At 47.2% G+C, this 16,372-nt stretch overlaps 1 protein-coding gene and 3 non-coding genes across 9 annotated transcripts; all 4 read left to right on the top strand.

Moving 5' to 3' along the window:
* The first annotated feature begins 8 nt into the window (after window positions 1-8).
* On the top strand, window positions 9-11,421 carry tnpo2a (transportin 2a). 6 transcript variants are annotated; one of them, XM_076997252.1, is made up of 26 exons: window positions 9-325; window positions 1,555-1,654; window positions 2,045-2,120; window positions 2,898-3,047; window positions 3,348-3,454; window positions 3,656-3,789; window positions 3,923-4,004; window positions 4,098-4,220; window positions 4,307-4,425; window positions 5,134-5,194; window positions 5,847-6,018; window positions 6,424-6,576; window positions 6,707-6,932; window positions 7,665-7,836; window positions 7,989-8,075; window positions 8,155-8,262; window positions 8,469-8,627; window positions 8,704-8,791; window positions 8,892-8,990; window positions 9,173-9,211; window positions 9,358-9,453; window positions 9,675-9,750; window positions 9,909-10,008; window positions 10,192-10,266; window positions 10,350-10,492; window positions 10,693-11,421. In XM_076997252.1, the coding sequence occupies exons 2-25, from the start codon at window positions 1,556-1,558 to the stop codon at window positions 10,455-10,457; spliced, it is 2,709 nt and encodes a 902-aa protein (XP_076853367.1). In that variant the 5' UTR covers window positions 9-325; window position 1,555; the 3' UTR covers window positions 10,458-10,492; window positions 10,693-11,421. The 6 variants fall into 6 exon arrangements, with proteins under 6 accessions (XP_076853367.1, XP_076853365.1, XP_076853364.1 ...); XM_076997250.1 differs by lacking the exon at window positions 9-325 and adding an exon at window positions 603-869 and having other exon boundaries at window positions 8,481-8,627; XM_076997249.1 differs by lacking the exon at window positions 9-325 and adding an exon at window positions 603-869 and having other exon boundaries at window positions 8,155-8,268; window positions 8,481-8,627.
* Window positions 4,771-4,838, top strand: LOC143508998 (small nucleolar RNA SNORD41). The gene has a single exon (XR_013129574.1). It is a non-coding gene; the product is annotated as a small nucleolar RNA SNORD41 (small nucleolar RNA).
* LOC143508999 (small nucleolar RNA SNORD41) lies at window positions 5,241-5,311 on the top strand. The gene has a single exon (XR_013129575.1). It is a non-coding gene; the product is annotated as a small nucleolar RNA SNORD41 (small nucleolar RNA).
* On the top strand, window positions 6,207-6,273 carry LOC143509000 (small nucleolar RNA SNORD41). Its single transcript, XR_013129576.1, has one exon. It is a non-coding gene; the product is annotated as a small nucleolar RNA SNORD41 (small nucleolar RNA).
* Window positions 11,422-16,372: the final 4,951 nt, after the last annotated feature.

Here is a 16,372-nt window from a genome sequence, read left to right as displayed (position 1 = left end):
AAATTGTATTTTTATTACAGTGTTTAGTATATGCCTGTTTCACTTTTAATGCATTCTCAGTCATAGACGAGACCGTTAGTCGGTTAAGGAACCGCATGTGGAGCGGGTTGCACGCCTTCACAGACGGCGACAGACTCCGGCTTCACGGCTCTGGTGGCGAGTGAACACCCATAAAGCGCCGACGAGCTGCGAGCGCTGCGGGCTCGTTTCCTGAAGCACACCGAGCACGGCGTGTGTGGAGCGGCGGCGTCCGTGAGGGTTCACCGGGTCCACACTGTTGCATGTCTCCCCTGTAGGGTCAACAGGGCCTCCGCACGCAGGACTCGTGAGTAATAAACACAGAGAGAGAGACCCGGACGTGGTGTGAGGGGCGCGGCGATTGTGCGGTAGATAAACGGCGTTTTGAACACGGAACTCGGGGGTCGGTCGCGTCTCGGACCGGAGAGACAACGAGGTGAAGGCGGACGTAGCGGCACAAAGCACAACACTGGGCCGCGGTGCTGTGTTCCTGCGTCGCCCGTGTGGGGAATAATAATAATAATATTAATAATAATAATTAAAATAATAATAATTATTATTCGACGTGTTTATAAATCTTATTTGTGCTTTTTAAAAAAGTTAGTCAGCACTATTTAACGCTGCCCACTCAGAACGAGGTGGTCCGCCGTTAGGCGAGTTTACACACGGTCACCAGGTGAACCAGGCCGCTAGCTAACGCGCTACTAGCCCGGTTGGTTAGGCGGCCGCGGGCTAACTGGCGTGTGTAACCGGTGGTGTTGGCTTAATATTCACCAGTTTAACCGTTAAATTGGTTAGATGGGCCCAAAAAAAGAAGGCCTGAGTTCGGAAGCGCGTCCCCGGTTTAGTGGGTGAGTGGTTAGCGGTCCGTTTGGCGAGGTGTGCCCGTGTGGCGGGGCTCTCTGGACCCGCACGTTTGCTAGCGGTGCCGGCCGGTTGTGTGAGGTGAGAAACGGTGCTGGTGTTCGGCCGGTGGTGTGAGCCGCCTGACGGTGGTGTGAGGTGTCCGCCGTCGGGCGAAGCCTGGACGGGTTCTTCATTCTTGGGTCTGGCAGGTTGGCTAGCGAGCCCGCTACCAGCTACAATTAAAAAATGCCGCGTCCGTTTTTTGTTTTTTTTTGCAAGTAGGAGTCTGGATCAGATCGATTTTGCACCACAGATGTGGCACAGGTGTTTTAGGAGGTTTTAGGGTTTATTGATAACCGTCGGGTTATTTATTTAGGTATTTATTTGCTTCCGCGCTGAAAAAAAATCCAAGACTAGGCGGACTCTTATTGGTGTGGTCCACGGGAAATCACACACACACACACACACCAGTTCGGTCCTTTAGGCGTGCGGTTAACCAGGCCTCACACACCACGTCCGTGGACAAAACACCTTCAACAACGTATATATTTAGATTTCGCTCATTAGCTTTTACCGTTATCCACCCCGGGCAGCCTTGACCTGATTTACTGTTTTACCTTTATGCACACACAAATGTAATAAAGGGTTTTATTGCACTAAATGTCTGCTCATGCGTGCTGTCTTGTGTAGGATGGAGTGGCAGCCAGATGAACAGGGACTCCAACAGGTCCTTCAGCTTCTGAAAGACTCCCAGTCTCCAAACACAGCAACACAGAGAGCTGTGCAGCAAGTATCCTGCTCAAAACGTTTCTCCTCTTTGTTTTTTGCAGTCAGAAGATTCTGCTAAATGCTTTAATTATTGTAATCTCACTTGTTTGGTGACATCAGGTGTAGTCTTTTACACATGTTCAAACCTTTCCAGCTGGTGTCTGCCAGTCTCATCACCATGGGTGCAGATGGAAATACTAAAGTGAGGGGGACCAAGCTGTACAATATATACGTTTATGTTTGTAGATGCTAGATTTCGGATGGGGTCAATATAAATCTGGAGGGGACATGTCCCCCCGTCCCCAGTGCCATCTGCGTCCCTGCTCATCACAGATGACTATGACGATCGTGGGAGGGATGTTTGGTCCCTAAAATGTTTCTCTGCAGCATGTTCACTTAACCATGTCTCCAGAAACTAGAGCAGCTGAACCAGTTTCCAGACTTCAACAACTATCTCATCTTTGTCTTGACCAGACTGAAGTCTGAGGGTAGGTCTCTGTAGGACACACTATTCTGTGCAAGGCCATGCATGAAGAACAGTTGATCCAGAGATACCATAGTCCATACCATAGCATTGCCTCTTCTAGAGATACCATAGTCCATACCATAGCATTGCCTCTTCTAGAGATACCATAGTCCATACCATAGCATTGCCTCTTCTAGAGATACCATAGTCCATACCATAGCATTGCCTCTTCTAGAGATACCATAGTCCATACCATAGCATTGCCTCTTCTAGAGATACCATAGTCCATACCATAGCATTGCCTCTTCTAGAGATACCATAGTCCATACCATAGCATTGCCTCTTCTAGAGATACCATAGTCCATACCATAGCATTGCCTCTTCTAGAGATACCATAGTCCATACCATAGCATTGCCTCTTCTAAACATTTTTTTTGCAGGGGGGAGTGTGTGGGGTTTTATTTTATTTTATGTATAAACCCAAAAGCGAACGTGGTCAGACAAATACGTACAGAATTGTTTACTTGTTTTGGCTGTATTTGAATGTTTTATGGAGTCAGAACTATACTTCCTTGTACATAAGTCTTGTGTATTTTAAATGAAGCATTGTAAGACAGTGACCTGTAGCTCTGTCTGAAGGTCAATTTACCCAGGTCCTGGATTAGCTTGTTGGCTCAATCCAGGTAGTGGGATTAATTAGTGAAACCAAATGCAAAATAATGGCAGGACCTTTAATAATAAGTCATGCCTTTTAATTTAAGTGGTCTGTCAATACCGGTTTCCTCTTTGTCGCTTGCAGACGAGCCCACACGCTCCCTCAGTGGTCTGATTCTGAAGAACAATGTGAAGGCCCACTACCAGAACTTCCCTCCAGCAGTGGCGGACTTCATCAAGCAGGAATGTCTGACCAGCATCGGGGACCCGTCCCCCCTCATTCGCGCTACTATCGGTGAGCTTGGTGTGCTCTGCCTCTAGTTCAGTCGCTGTGCCAGTGTCGTGGCCTCCTGGTGGGTCCGTCGGTCTCCCTCTCTCGCTGTCGTCCTGTTTTTGGATTTCTTTAAGTGTCCGTCTTTTTCTCCTGACTTGTATCTGCCTTGTCTTATTCTGACTCGCACCACAACCCTCCTTATATACTTGTGCAGCAATTTTTCTTCCTTTCCTTAAATCTATAGCTAGTTCTCGTGTTTCCTTTAGATTTGCTGAAAGTCTCGCGTGCCCGTAAATGCGTCTGATGGTGTTCCCCTCGCAGGTATCCTGATCACCACCATCGCCTCTAAGGGCGAGCTGCAGACGTGGCCGGAGCTCCTGCCTCAGCTCTGCAACCTGCTCAATTCTGAAGACTACAACACCTGCGAGGTTTGTGTCCATTCACATCTTCATCGGCTTCTCCTCGTTGTGCTGCCTTCGCTTCTCACTCTAGCCACGTTGCAGAGTGTTTGGCTGTGTGATGTAGCGCGTTTTGCGAGGGCAAATGGCCTTAATTCTTGCCACGTGGCTCTCGTTCAACCCGTGGCAACTCTGCCTTTGTTTGACTTGCCTTTCTTGTGTTGTACCCAGGGTTCATTTGGGGCTCTGCAGAAGATCTGTGAGGACTCATCAGAGCTGCTGGACAGTGACGCACTGAACCGGCCTCTCAACATCATGATTCCCAAGTTCCTGCAGTTCTTTAAACACTGTAGTCCCAAGATCAGGTCAGCAGCCGGTCGGCATATTTCCTCACGCTTCCTTTCGTGGCTTCACTGGGCTTACGTTACCTCACACTGTAGCCCGGTCAATTCCGCCCCCCGTTTCCTGTAATAGATGTTTTATATTCCCTCTTTACAGATCTCACGCCATTGCCTGCGTGAACCAGTTCATCATTGGCAGAGCCCAGGCTCTGATGGACAACATAGACACCTTCATTGAGGTACGTACTGACGCGGGATTGGTTCCGAATGGGTTTTGAACGTGTCTCTGCTCCTGTGCCCATCCTGGCTCTCGCTCTTGCATCGTTGGGTAGAGTCTGTTCGCACTGGCGGCGGACGAGGACTCGGAGGTGCGGAAGAACGTGTGTCGTGCGCTAGTGATGCTCCTGGAGGTCCGCGTGGACCGTCTCATCCCGCACATGCACAGCATCGTTCAGGTGAGCCCTCTCCCCGTTGGCCTGGCAACCGCCCGTCTCCGCCTGGAGGGATCTCACGTGACAACCCCCCCCTCTTTGGCTTCTAGTACATGCTGCAGCGCACGCAGGATCCGGACGAGAACGTGGCTCTGGAGGCCTGCGAGTTCTGGCTCACCCTGGCAGAGCAGCCCATCTGCAAGGACGTGTTGTCCGGACACCTGGTCCAGTAAGTAGTCGCGGACGTGCGGTACCGCTGGCTGACTTTGTGTCCAGACGCTCTCCGTCATGAGGGTCAGGCGATATCGCAAATATCGTAAATATACAGTAATTGCGATATCGCAAATTATCGTAAATATACAGTAACAATATTTACAATAAGACATATAAACTGTTTGTAAATTATACATCTTATTGTAAATATTGTTACTGCAAATTGTAGAACTTGCACACAAGTTTTTCACTCGCCGGTGTACCTGCACTCTGGTGACGTGACTAAATCTGACTTGATTTTGATTTGATATCGGCGGAGAGGTTCACGGCTGTGGAGCGGTCACGTGTCCGATCTGTCGCGATGGAAGTGATGACATCAGAGTTGTTGAATGTCAGTGATGCTTTGAGTATTCATACTGTCTGATCCACCGCACCCTGGCCCAGTAGCATTATCGCTGTTGTACGACACACGTGCTGGACGCCTCCTTCTAGTTCTCCCTCCAGCGTTTGCATATAGTACCTGGACAGATTGATTTTGGCATTAATGCTGCACATTGGGGTTTACATCTTTCTATTTAAACTGGAGCACGGTGGTGTACCTGATGAAACGGTGCATCATCTGGCAATCTAAATATTACAGTATTGTGGACTAGCCGTTCTCGTTGGTTTGATCTCAAAGTTCACTTTGACAACCCTTTTTATTTTTATTTTTTTTATTTATTAGATTGATACCGATTCTGGTGAATGGAATGAAGTACTCAGAAATCGACATCATCTTGCTGAAAGTGAGTACAGGTTTTGCCCACACCACTCCTCATCTGCAGGCTGGCCATGGGAGTGACGATTGCTTTTCTATCTTGAGACTACAGTGATGTTTCATGTATTCATACTGTCTGACCCAAGGCCTGGTGTACTGCACCTCACGGGGGGGAGGAGTCAGGAAAGGGGAAGTGTGCTAGTGTAGCCTTTCCTGTTTAACACTGGCGCGCCTGCTAGCTCTTACAGCTAATGTGGTCTTGTGATGTGGGTGGGAAGCATGATTTAACTCGTTTAACATGTGTTGCCATGAGATTAGATGAGGAATAATTACATGGTTAAAAGTAGACCTTGCTGTTCATTAACACATTTGAATGTGACATTTCAGCTCACTATTTAGGTTTCTACATATAATTTTTTATATTTATAGTTTTTTCATTCAAATGTGTTAATGAACAGCAAGGTCTACTTTTAACCATGTAATTATTCCTCATCTAATGTAGAAACTATAAATTATATGTAGAAACCTAAATAGTGTGTGTATTTATTCGGATGTTTCAGAATAAATCCAGAGTCATAATCTGTCATGATTGTGTCGTCCGAACGATCCGTATTCTCGCGGCAGACGCCCGCCTGTTCACTAACCTCCCTCTCCGGGTTGACCTTGCCCTCCTGCACCAGGGTGACGTAGAGGAGGACGAGGCTATTCCAGACAGCGAGCAGGACATTAAGCCACGCTTCCACAAGTCCCGCACCGTCACGCTCCAGCACGAGGGGGGCGAGGGAGAGGAGGGGGAGGACATAGACGAAGACGATGACGATGACGACGACACTCTGTCTGACTGGAATCTACGTGAGTGGACACTTTGGCGACGAGCTTCTCGGGCTTAATATTTCATCTACAGTTTTATTTTATTTTTTTCCTTTCCGCAAGTCTTCTGCTAATGTGCCAACTCGCAGGCCAAAAGTGTTTTAAGTAGCTGCTGCAACAGAGCTGTCTTTAACCTGACGTGCTCTTCAGCTGGTGAGGAGCTGGTCCCTGTGGAGGTGATGACAATTCATGCCATGACTGTCCGTGATGTTCATGTATTCATACTGTCTGATCCACTGTGGCCCATGTGACTAATCCAAATGTGTTCTGTTTATATAAAAAAAAGAAACACTTTAGGATTGTGTCGAATCAACCAAATATTCTTTTTGAACCGCCCTGTTTATTGTGCAGTAGTGAGACGGGTGTTTATCCCTCTGTGTTCGGCAGGCAAGTGTTCAGCGGCGGCTCTGGACGTGTTGGCGAATGTGTTCCGGGACGAGCTGCTGCCCCATTTGCTCCCGCTGCTGAAGGAGCTGCTGTTTCACCCAGACTGGGTCATCAAGGAGTCTGGCATCCTGGTGCTGGGGGCCATCGCCGAGGGTGGGTTGTTTGCGTCGGGCCCTGTGGCCCTGTTGTGCTCACTTCTCCTTCGGCGTCGGGCTCCATGGAGGCTCTGCCCCCCCCCGGAGACCGCTTGTGCTCTGAATGCTTTCTTTGCTGTTGTGTGCAGGCTGTGTGCAGGGGATGGTCCCGTACCTGCCCGAGCTGATCCCGCACCTCATCCAGTGTCTGTGCGATAAGAAGGCTCTAGTGCGCTCCATCGCCTGCTGGACGCTGAGCCGCTACGCCCACTGGGTGGTGACCCAGCCTCCGGACGCCTACCTCAAGCCCCTCATGACGGAGCTGCTCAAACGCATCCTGGACGGCAACAAGAGGGTGCAGGAGGCCGCCTGCAGGTGTGTGGAGGTGGAGGTGGAGGGCGGGGTGTGTGGGGGTGGAGGGCGGGGTGTGTGGGGGTGGAGGGCGGGGTGTGTGGGGGTGGAGGGCGGGGTGTGTGGGGGTGGAGGTGGAGGGCGGGGTGTGTGGGGGTGGAGGTGGAGGGCGGGGTGTGTGGGGGTGGAGGGCGGGGTGTGTGGGGGTGGAGGGCGGGGTGTGTGGGGGTGGAGGTGGAGGTGGAGGGCGGGGTGTGTGGGGGTGGAGGGCGGGGTGTGTGGGGGTGGAGGGCGGGGTGTGTGGGGGTGGAGGGCGGGGTGTGTGGGGGTGGAGGTGGAGGTGGAGGGCGGGGTGTGTGGGGGTGGAGGGCGGGGTGTGTGGAGGTGGAGGTGGAGGGCGGGGTGTGTGGGGGTGGAGGTGGAGGTGGAGGGCGGGGTGTGTGGGGGTGGAGGGCGGGGTGTGTGGGGGTGGAGGGCGGGGTGTGTGGGGGCGGAGGGCGGGGTGTGTGGGGGTGGAGGGCGGGGTGTGTGGGGGTGGAGGTGGAGGGCGGGGTGTGTGGGGGCGGAGGTGGAGGGCGGGGTGTGTGGGGGTGGAGGTGGAGGTGGAGGGCGGGGTGTGTGGGGGCGGAGGGCGGGGTGTGTGGGGGTGGAGGGTGGGGTGCTCCAGCGTCTCACGTGGCTGTTTTCCTGGAGCCTAAAGGTGAAAGTATAGCGGTGTTTCTGAAGTTTTCTTCTCTGCCTTTCTCTGTGCCGCAGTGCGTTTGCCACTCTTGAAGAGGAGGCCTGCACGGAGCTGGTTCCTTATCTGGGCTTCATTCTGGACACACTGGTCTTTGCTTTCGGGAAATACCAGCACAAAAATCTGCTCATTTTGTATGATGCAATTGGGACACTGGCTGACTCTGTGGGACACCACCTCAACCAGCCGGTGAGTGTACGGTGGGGCTGCTTTAATAATCATAAATACACTTCTCACATGTTCTTTTTAGCTTTGAACTGTGTAATGTATAAAATCTTAATGTTTTTTTTCTATTATTAATTAGCTGCACGCTCAGAGTTGTGGTATTCTCATTCTCACAGGAGTATATTCAGAAGTTGATGCCCCCGCTCATCCAGAAATGGAACGAACTGAAAGACGAGGACAAGGATCTCTTCCCTTTACTAGAGGTACGTTCAGCCTGCTGTAGGCTGAGAGGAAGACACACATCACCATACGGACCAACATGTTCTCTCTCTCTCTCTCTAGTGTCTGTCGTCAGTGGCTACAGCTTTGCAGAGTGGCTTCTTGCCCTACTGTGAGCCAGTTTACCAGCGCTGTGTCACCCTGGTTCAGAAGACCCTCGCTCAGGCCATGGTGCGTGTACGTCTTACCACCACCCCCTCCCGCATGCCTGATGCTCATAAACACACACACACACACACACTCTGCCCTCCGTTGGATATGCATTAGCTGAGGCTTGTCTTACACTAATCCCTGTGGGAGGTTAGGCAATCAGGCCGGTGTGGGATGTCCTTGGACGACGTTAATGCTGCTGTCCTGCGTGTCTGTGATTGGGACAGATGTATAACCAGCACCCCGAGCAGTACGAGGCCCCCGATAAGGACTTCATGATCGTGGCCCTGGACCTGCTCAGCGGCCTGGCCGAGGGCCTGGGGGGCCACGTGGAGCAGCTGGTCGCCCGCAGCAACATCATGACTCTGCTCTTCCAGTGCATGCAGGTTCGGTTGTGGACACGGAGGGGGGTGTACGGATACCGGGGGGGTGGAGAGAGTAATATGTGTTGTGTGGCCACAGGACACCATGCCGGAGGTGCGTCAGAGTTCTTTTGCCCTGCTGGGGGACCTGACCAAAGCCTGCTTCCTTCATGTCAAACCCTGCATCGGTGAGTCGCACCTCTGCAGAGGCATGCTAAAGCAACAGGAAACTGACTGACCCTGGAGCTGACTTGTGTGTGTGTGTGTGTGTGTGTTTGTGGTGCGCAGCTGAGTTCATGCCCATTCTCGGCCTCAACCTGAACCCTGAGTTTATCTCCGTCTGCAACAATGCCACCTGGGCCATTGGCGAGATCTCCATACAGATGGGTGAGTTTCTCCTCCGGTGGTTATAGTAGTGAACATGGGCGTTTTTAGGGCACTAAGACTCCAGGCTCAGAAACGTGCAGTTACTCATGTTGTCATTTAATACGAGGTTTTGCTGTGATGTTCTTAGCGCAACAGTGGCATTGTGGCAGACAGACTAGTCAGAGTGTTTGATATCTCGACAGGCTCAGGTGACGAGAAGCAGGCAGGTGGTGACTGTACAGGTGAGACAGGCAGCTGGGATGTCTTTACATGCCCGCCCCAGTGGGAGGCTCGGGAGTGGACGGAGAAGGGAAACCAGACGGTTAAACAAAGCTTAGGCCAGACCAGTGGTGCTGGGTGGTAGTTGAATGCCTGTTACCCCCCTCAGGGGCAGAGATGGAGCCGTACGTGGGACTGGTGCTCAACAACCTGGTGGAGATCATAAACCGACCCAACACACCCAAGACTCTACTGGAGAACACAGGTACCAACGTTACATGTGGCACAAAACCTGCACGGTGCGAGCGAAAGTAACTCGACGTCGCCTTTGTGCGCCGCGCTCGACAGCCGTGAACTCTTTAACGTGGACACGAGAAATCGGAGGCTCGTCTGGAGTTTCAGGTTCCAGTTCGAATGTGGCTGCAGTCTAGAGGCTCGACGGCTTTGCTGCGTGTTGACGTGTTGTTGCGTTCTCTTCCGGAACAGCCATTACGATTGGTCGGCTCGGCTACGTCTGCCCTCAGGAGGTGGCGCCCATGCTGCCGCAGTTCATTCGCCCTTGGTGAGCGCTTCTCTCTCGTCTTGGTGGCTTGTTTAGGATAAGGGACTTGGTGTGTGTGTGTGTGTGTGTGTGTGTGTGTGTGTGTGTGTGTGTGTGTGTGTGTGTGTCCACCAGGGAGGCATTTTTTTAATGTCTAAATTTGGTTAAAACGGTTTTAGGTGCCAGTCGCTCAGAAACATCAGGGATAATGAGGAGAAAGATTCTGCCTTCAGGGGCATCTGCTTAATGATCGGAGTGAACCCAGGAGGTGTAGTCCAGGTGGGTAAACGCATGCTGATAATTGGTAACGATTGGTAAACATAAAACACGTGCACATGCATTGGTACGAGGTGCTTCCTGACCTTTGGCCATTATGGTTTTACGTATTTTGCCCCCAACAGGGAGCTTTTAGTTTCACTACAGCTAGAGTTGTGTTATTGACCTCTGTGGGTGTCTGCGCAGGACTTTATTTTCTTTTGCGACGCTGTGGCCTCCTGGGTGAACCCGAAGGACGATCTGAGAGACATGTTCTATAAGGTAAGCGGCGGCTCCCTGGAGCGTTCGTAGACCTTTCTCCGCTCCGGACGGGGGCCCGGTGAATAACGGGATGCCTGTTCCAGATCCTCCACGGCTTCAAAGCCCAGGTGGGCGAGGAGAACTGGCAGCAGTTTTGCGAGCAGTTCCCCCTGCAGCTGAAGGAACGCCTGTCGGCCTGCTACGGTGTTTAGACGCCCCCCACGCTGGCACGGGACACGCCTGTTAGGTACACCATCCTTGCAGACATTTTTACTCTGTGTGTGTGTGTGTGTGTGTGTGGGTGTTCTCATTAGTTGTACTTGCTCTTAGACTAAAATTGTATTAATCCTCTAAACCATAGAGGTCTAAGAATAACCCTTAGTGTCTGGGGATAATGTCCTAAGATTGTTTTCTCTGTGTGTCTTTCCCCTCTGCTCTGTTGCCCAGGTCTAATCTGCGGGAGGGTTACTGGGAAACTCATCCATGTCTGTGTATTGCCCTGCTGGAGGGGGAGGACGGAGAGAGCTGCGTTCTCGGGGCGGCCCCCGCACCCTGTGTCTGTGAGGGAGGGTGGGAAGGGTGGGGGAGGGGCTTAGGGGGAAGACCAACCTCTGCATCACACGCCGCGGTTTTAGCGTCTCGCGCGGCCGGAGTAGGACTTATTAAAAAGTAAACAAATAAACATTTACTGCGGAAGTAAAAGGGAGGGATCTAGGCTGGGCTAGTTAGGGAGGGAGGGGGTGGTAGGCGGAGCTAGCCGGTCGGCACCACCCCCGCACTCCTGCGGGTGGAGGAGAGCGCTAACGGGAGGGGGGGGGGGGTACGACTGCAACCACAGGACGGTCTAATCAAACCCTTGCAGCTCTGCTGGCTGCCTATAGCACACACGAGCGCATTAAGTAGACCGGCACACTTCTTAGACGAGCTTAAGACAGACCGGGCAATATTTGTGTACCCTAATGCATATGGTAAGAAGTACATTGATATCTTAAGAGCTATTGTTCAAAACAAATCATACAAGTTGTTTTTAACCACAGATATTGCTGGATAGAGATTGAGCACGAGGTGTTCATCATAATGGGGAGAAATAGCACCTTTAAAAAAAAAAAATTAAAATAATGCGATAACTTAGTCAGTAAGTAGAGTGTGTGTAGTCTTGCTTGCAGGCTGTGTATTGCATAGTTCTGGGCCTTCATTGCTGCTCTGCTCAGCTTAGTTTTTAAGGTTCATTTTTCTTCCCATTCAAATTCTCTGTCATGTTTTGGTTGAACCTGGTTCCTCTATAACCAGAACAACCTTCAGGACCTGTAGTTATAGTGCTGTGTTTTTGCTTCATGCTTGCTCAAATAAGGGGGTGATCTAGGTTTGCATGACTCTGGACCCTTTTGAGAAATCAGTGCAATGTGCAGTTGTCAAGATTTGGTCACGTGTTTGATTTAGTTCTATTTTGTTTTCCTTTGTTTTTTTTTGGGTTTTTTTTTTTTTTTTTTTTTTTCTTTTGTCTTTTGTTTTGCCCATTTTTCTAAAACATACAACACTTCCTTGCAGTGTTAGAAGGCTTCAGTAGCGATTTTTAATTTCCTGTGTTTAGGTGGGCGCTGGTGAGTCTTTCGTGGTATTGGAGCAGTGGCACTCTCCTTTTAGAGGCGCTTGGTGCCCTTCTGGGCCACCGTACTGCAGCCTGCCTGTCCTGGGGCGCACGAGAGCGTGCTGCTAGCGCTGCTTAAAAGTCTGCTGTGACGTTATCTGATGGTGACGGAACCTCAGCCAGAAACCCAGTGAAAGACGTCAGCGCGGTCTCTCTTTCAGGAATTTCAGGCTTGCAGACATCTGCCCTGCAGATGTATATACACTCTCCTTGTTAATGTTGTTGGATAAAGACTGGGGTCTCGCCACATGACACTACGATATTAGAAGACTAAGGGACCGCAGTATGTTGAGCTTCTAGTCCACGTGGTCTTACTCATTTAGCCAGACGTCACTTACATTTGAAACTTTTCGCATAATGATCTGTATACATGGGTTATAAACAATTAAGTAGTCTAAGTCTAAATTAAGTGTTAAACAGTTTGTTCCAGTATGAATGATTTTACTTAGTGCACCCTAATTCTTCTTGTAGCTTAAAAAAGTTTCAGATTTACAATTTCCCAACATGCTTGCTGTCCAGTGTTTGTTTACTTTCATGTGAGCACTGAAGCTAATGTAGCTAACAAATTGCTCACCCAAAATCTCCTCCATAAGTACATGTCCAAATATTCACACACGTGCTTGGTATGAAAGGAATGCAATGTTATCTTTTATTAAATAGTTTTTCAACATAGCAGACATAAGTCTGTGAAGACAGGGTTAAGGAAGAAAGTAACTCCAATTGTCTGTTCCTATAACATTTGTTGAGCTACACGGTGAAGTTACATCCCCTAAACCACATTGGCAAGTCTTTTTGACGCTACTTCATAAGTAACACAGTTTTAGGAGATATAATATCTGTACAAATATTTATAGATAAACATTATCAGCGGAGACCTCAGATAGTTAAATATTTTAATTGTGTATCTCTGCTACAGAATGGAAGAGGGGGACATCGAACACGCCTTTAGCTGTATTTTTATATTAAGGGCAAATGAAAACTAGCAGTTCATTTTCACCCATCCATTCCTCCCAGACAAGAGCTGGTGTGTTCCTGTCTCTCCAAACCCTGTTTGTATAGCTGTAGGTGGACATTGTAGTTCCCTAAACCATTGATACAGTCTTCACGTGTTATAAGGTGACCTTTTGCCCTTGCTGTGAAGCTTGGACATAAAGGGACATGTGTGGGAAACAAACAAAAAGCAGCCTAATAACTTGCACTGGTTTTTCTCCCATGTTTTCTTTCTGATGAAGCCCATCAACACTTGCAGCTTATTTACCATGTCTTGTTTTCTGTATTAGACTAACTCAACAGAGGCCTTAAAGGATAAACATGTAAGACTATCTCTGCACAATCTTATTTGGCTAATTTAGGCTGTCATGAATAGCCATGAAAGCAATAGCTATGTTTTGTTCTATATCAAGGTACACCATGTTTTGAATTTTTTAATTTAATATGGAGAATTTTTAAAAAGTAAACAAATAGTGATTATGTTTGGCATGTGGTCCATATTGTAAAATCCTTTGTTAGTTTGCATGATTTTGTGCGGAGGTCAGTATGGCTCTGTTTGTGTTCTGAGAAGGCCGCTATACTACCACTGAGCCAGCAATATGGCAATTAAAGTACTGCTTGGTGTACCATTTTTATAGTTCTTCTTTTGCTCATTGAATAATAGCCTTGACAATCTAATTTTAGGTTTCTACACTTTTATAAACTGCTGTTTCCTCAGGACTTGAGTTCTATAAATGGGTAAATGTGCAAGTGTTGTTTGATAGGCTTTCAAAACAAGCTTTTATTTTCTTGCCTTCCACCTTCTGTGAGCATTTGTGGTCCCACTCTGGTTGACTAGTTATATATTTACATTTAAATTACAGATGAACTAAAGGTTTTGGTAAGATTCTGTTCAAGATATGAAAGCAAGCTAAATTGATTGACTTGATATTTGAACAGAACTGTTCTGAGAGTACTGTGATCCAGTGTGGAGCTCCCTCTGGCTTCCTTTTTCAAAAAAAAAAAAAAAATGTAAGCAAAGCAAACTCGCTTTCTTGCAAAATATCATTTGGCTAAAATAGAATTTGTTTTTTTATTTTATATGTCATGTTTTTTTATTTTTGTATTTTTGTGCTTAAAAGCACAAAGGGTTTTTTTGGACTTTACAAGTTTTTTTTACTTATTTTCTTTTTATTTTAAAGAATTTGTTTGTTGTTTTATCAACCATTTTTGACAAGCAATTTTTGAAAATCAACTTCTGACATGATTAGAGTGGAAAGGGTGGAGATGCATTTGAACCTGTACTGTGTAGAAGAATTTGCTGAATGATTGATAGTGGATTTGTTTTCCTCTTCCACACTGTGGTGCAAACTCATTTATCTCTCATTACTTTCTATCTTAACTCTGTGAAATTGGGAAGTAAATTCTTTTCTACCAACTGGGAAAGAAAGGTACCGTGTGGATTATTACATTCATAATCTGTCTTGGTTTTTGATTAAGGATTTAGCTGCTGATTACACATGTCGGGGGGAGGCTACTCCCTGCCCCCCCAAGACCACCTTTAACGGTTCTCAGATATAAAGACAGCTTATGTTAAATCTTGGATGATAATAATTGTTAATAATAATAATACTGAGCAACTTTTCAGCTTCGACCTCATAAGATGCCCAGTGCTGTAGGTATGCTTCTTTTGATTTTGCTTTATATCTAAAGAACTCATGCAGACACAGGGCCTGATCAGTATGACTTCAGTCCAAGTGGACCATATAAATTAGTACTTTTTATCAGTGCAAGCTGTACCCAGTACCCTTAAGTTTAGGGTAATGTAATACCTTTCTCATTTGAGTACTCATTTCAAAGGGGGTGGCTATATGAGTAAATGAAAGTGTGGCATAGCCTATAAAGATTAATGTGTCTCATAGAAGATTTAAATTTTCCAGTTCACGCAAGCAAATTAACTGAAAATTCATAATCATTCATACAAACAGTGGAAAAGCTCTATCAGTTAAGCATGATTTGAGCAAACAAAATCTGTTCAAAGGGAATAAAATATACATGGCATAAACAAGTATAAATAACTGAATGAATAAATTGGACACAAATACATGGACATTAGAAGTGCATTCATTTATTTCTGAGTTTCTTCCAGGATTCTAATGAGGCAGATTACAGTGTTCAGAATTATGTATCCGTGTATTTTTGGCTACATGTCAAAAGATCCTTTAATTAATTAGCACAGCTGCTCTAAATCAGTCCCTAATTGGCCTCTAATTAGTATTTGTTCTTCACTTTGCTGTTTGCATTTTTTCCTTCATTTTTTTAGTCAGTCTTTTTGTTTGCCAAAGGTTGTTAGTGTTCATAATAAGCACCGTTTAAAATGGGCAAAAACAGATCTCACAACAGGCAAAAAATATTGTCAGAGAAGACAATAAGAAAATACCTCAACACTGGAAAATCTCCAAGATAATTCAGCATGTTTACTGCACAATAAAGATGTTTTTGCAGAATAGTCAAGGTTCATAGTTTTAAAGCTTGGGATCTCACGAATCAAAAGCCAAGCTGCAAAAACACCTATGTCAACCATCAAGAAAAAAACAAGCCTGGGAATTGGGACAAATAAAGAAAATGACTTGCTGTAAAGCAAAAGTGTTTGCTATATCAAATGCCCCCGCTTCACAAAAAACAAATGAGTATACGATGGGCTAAAAAAAATTACATGGTCAGACCTGTCTAAAGTTATCTTTACCTGCAACATTAGATGGACCAGATGGATGAGCTATATTCTGGACTGTGAATGGCTATTTTGCTCCAATATGACCGGCGTCAGCAAGGTGGTGGTATCATGTTTTGGGCCACAATCACTGATGAACAACTTGGTCCTTTTTGTGTGCAAGATGGGAATGAAAATTAACTCGGAGGCACACTGCACGTATCTGGAGCAGCCGTTCTTGCTCTGGTGGAAGGGATATGGTGCAGGTTCACGACAGTACTGTAGCTCATGCTTCCCACCTGTAGCTCTGGATGACATTCACTGATGCAAACAGCATCAGCAAAAACAATTTGCATATATAAGTGCAAATCAGGTTGAATTTGTACATATATTTGACACTGTTCTTAAGTAGGCTACTGTTTTACATAATAATCGTGAACAGTGCTTTTTTCTGTTGACCTTGAGTTTTGTTAATGAACATGCGAGAGTACATGAGAGATATTTTGAGTTCAGGCATCATTTAAATAACATAAAAGGGTTAACTTACTGACATTACCGTATCTTATGTCACCTGCATAATAATTCTGAACAAGGTGTAGAGAGACGCTATCGGTTATAGTCGTAGAAGGGAAAGGCGGCCACTGTATGGCAGAGGCTCTGAGCCACCTTGTATGCTGAGAGATGCTGTACGATTATATTGGATGTAAAATGATTTTGTGAATAGACCTATAAGACATACGCAAGTAAAGTTAGCCAGAGACAAATTATATATCTACCTTTAAAAATATTTTGGGTGGATT

The sequence above is a fragment of the Brachyhypopomus gauderio genome, chromosome 2, assembly GCF_052324685.1.
Source record: "Brachyhypopomus gauderio isolate BG-103 chromosome 2, BGAUD_0.2, whole genome shotgun sequence".
NCBI classification, from domain to species: Eukaryota; Metazoa; Chordata; class Actinopteri; order Gymnotiformes; family Hypopomidae; genus Brachyhypopomus; species Brachyhypopomus gauderio.
This window is presented reverse-complemented; position numbering and strand designations above follow the sequence as displayed.

Bases quoted from the DNA above. Each gene is read 5' to 3' on its own strand.
- tnpo2a (XM_076997247.1), top strand. From the start codon at position 817: ATGGGCCCAAAAAAAGAAGGCCTGAGTTCGGAAGCGCGTCCCCGGTTT. The intron at 2,121-2,897 runs GTAGGTCTCTGT...TGTCGCTTGCAG, and splicing joins GACCAGACTGAAGTCTGAGG to ACGAGCCCACACGCTCCCTC. The intron at 7,837-7,988 runs GTGAGTGTACGG...TCATTCTCACAG, and splicing joins GACACCACCTCAACCAGCCG to GAGTATATTCAGAAGTTGAT.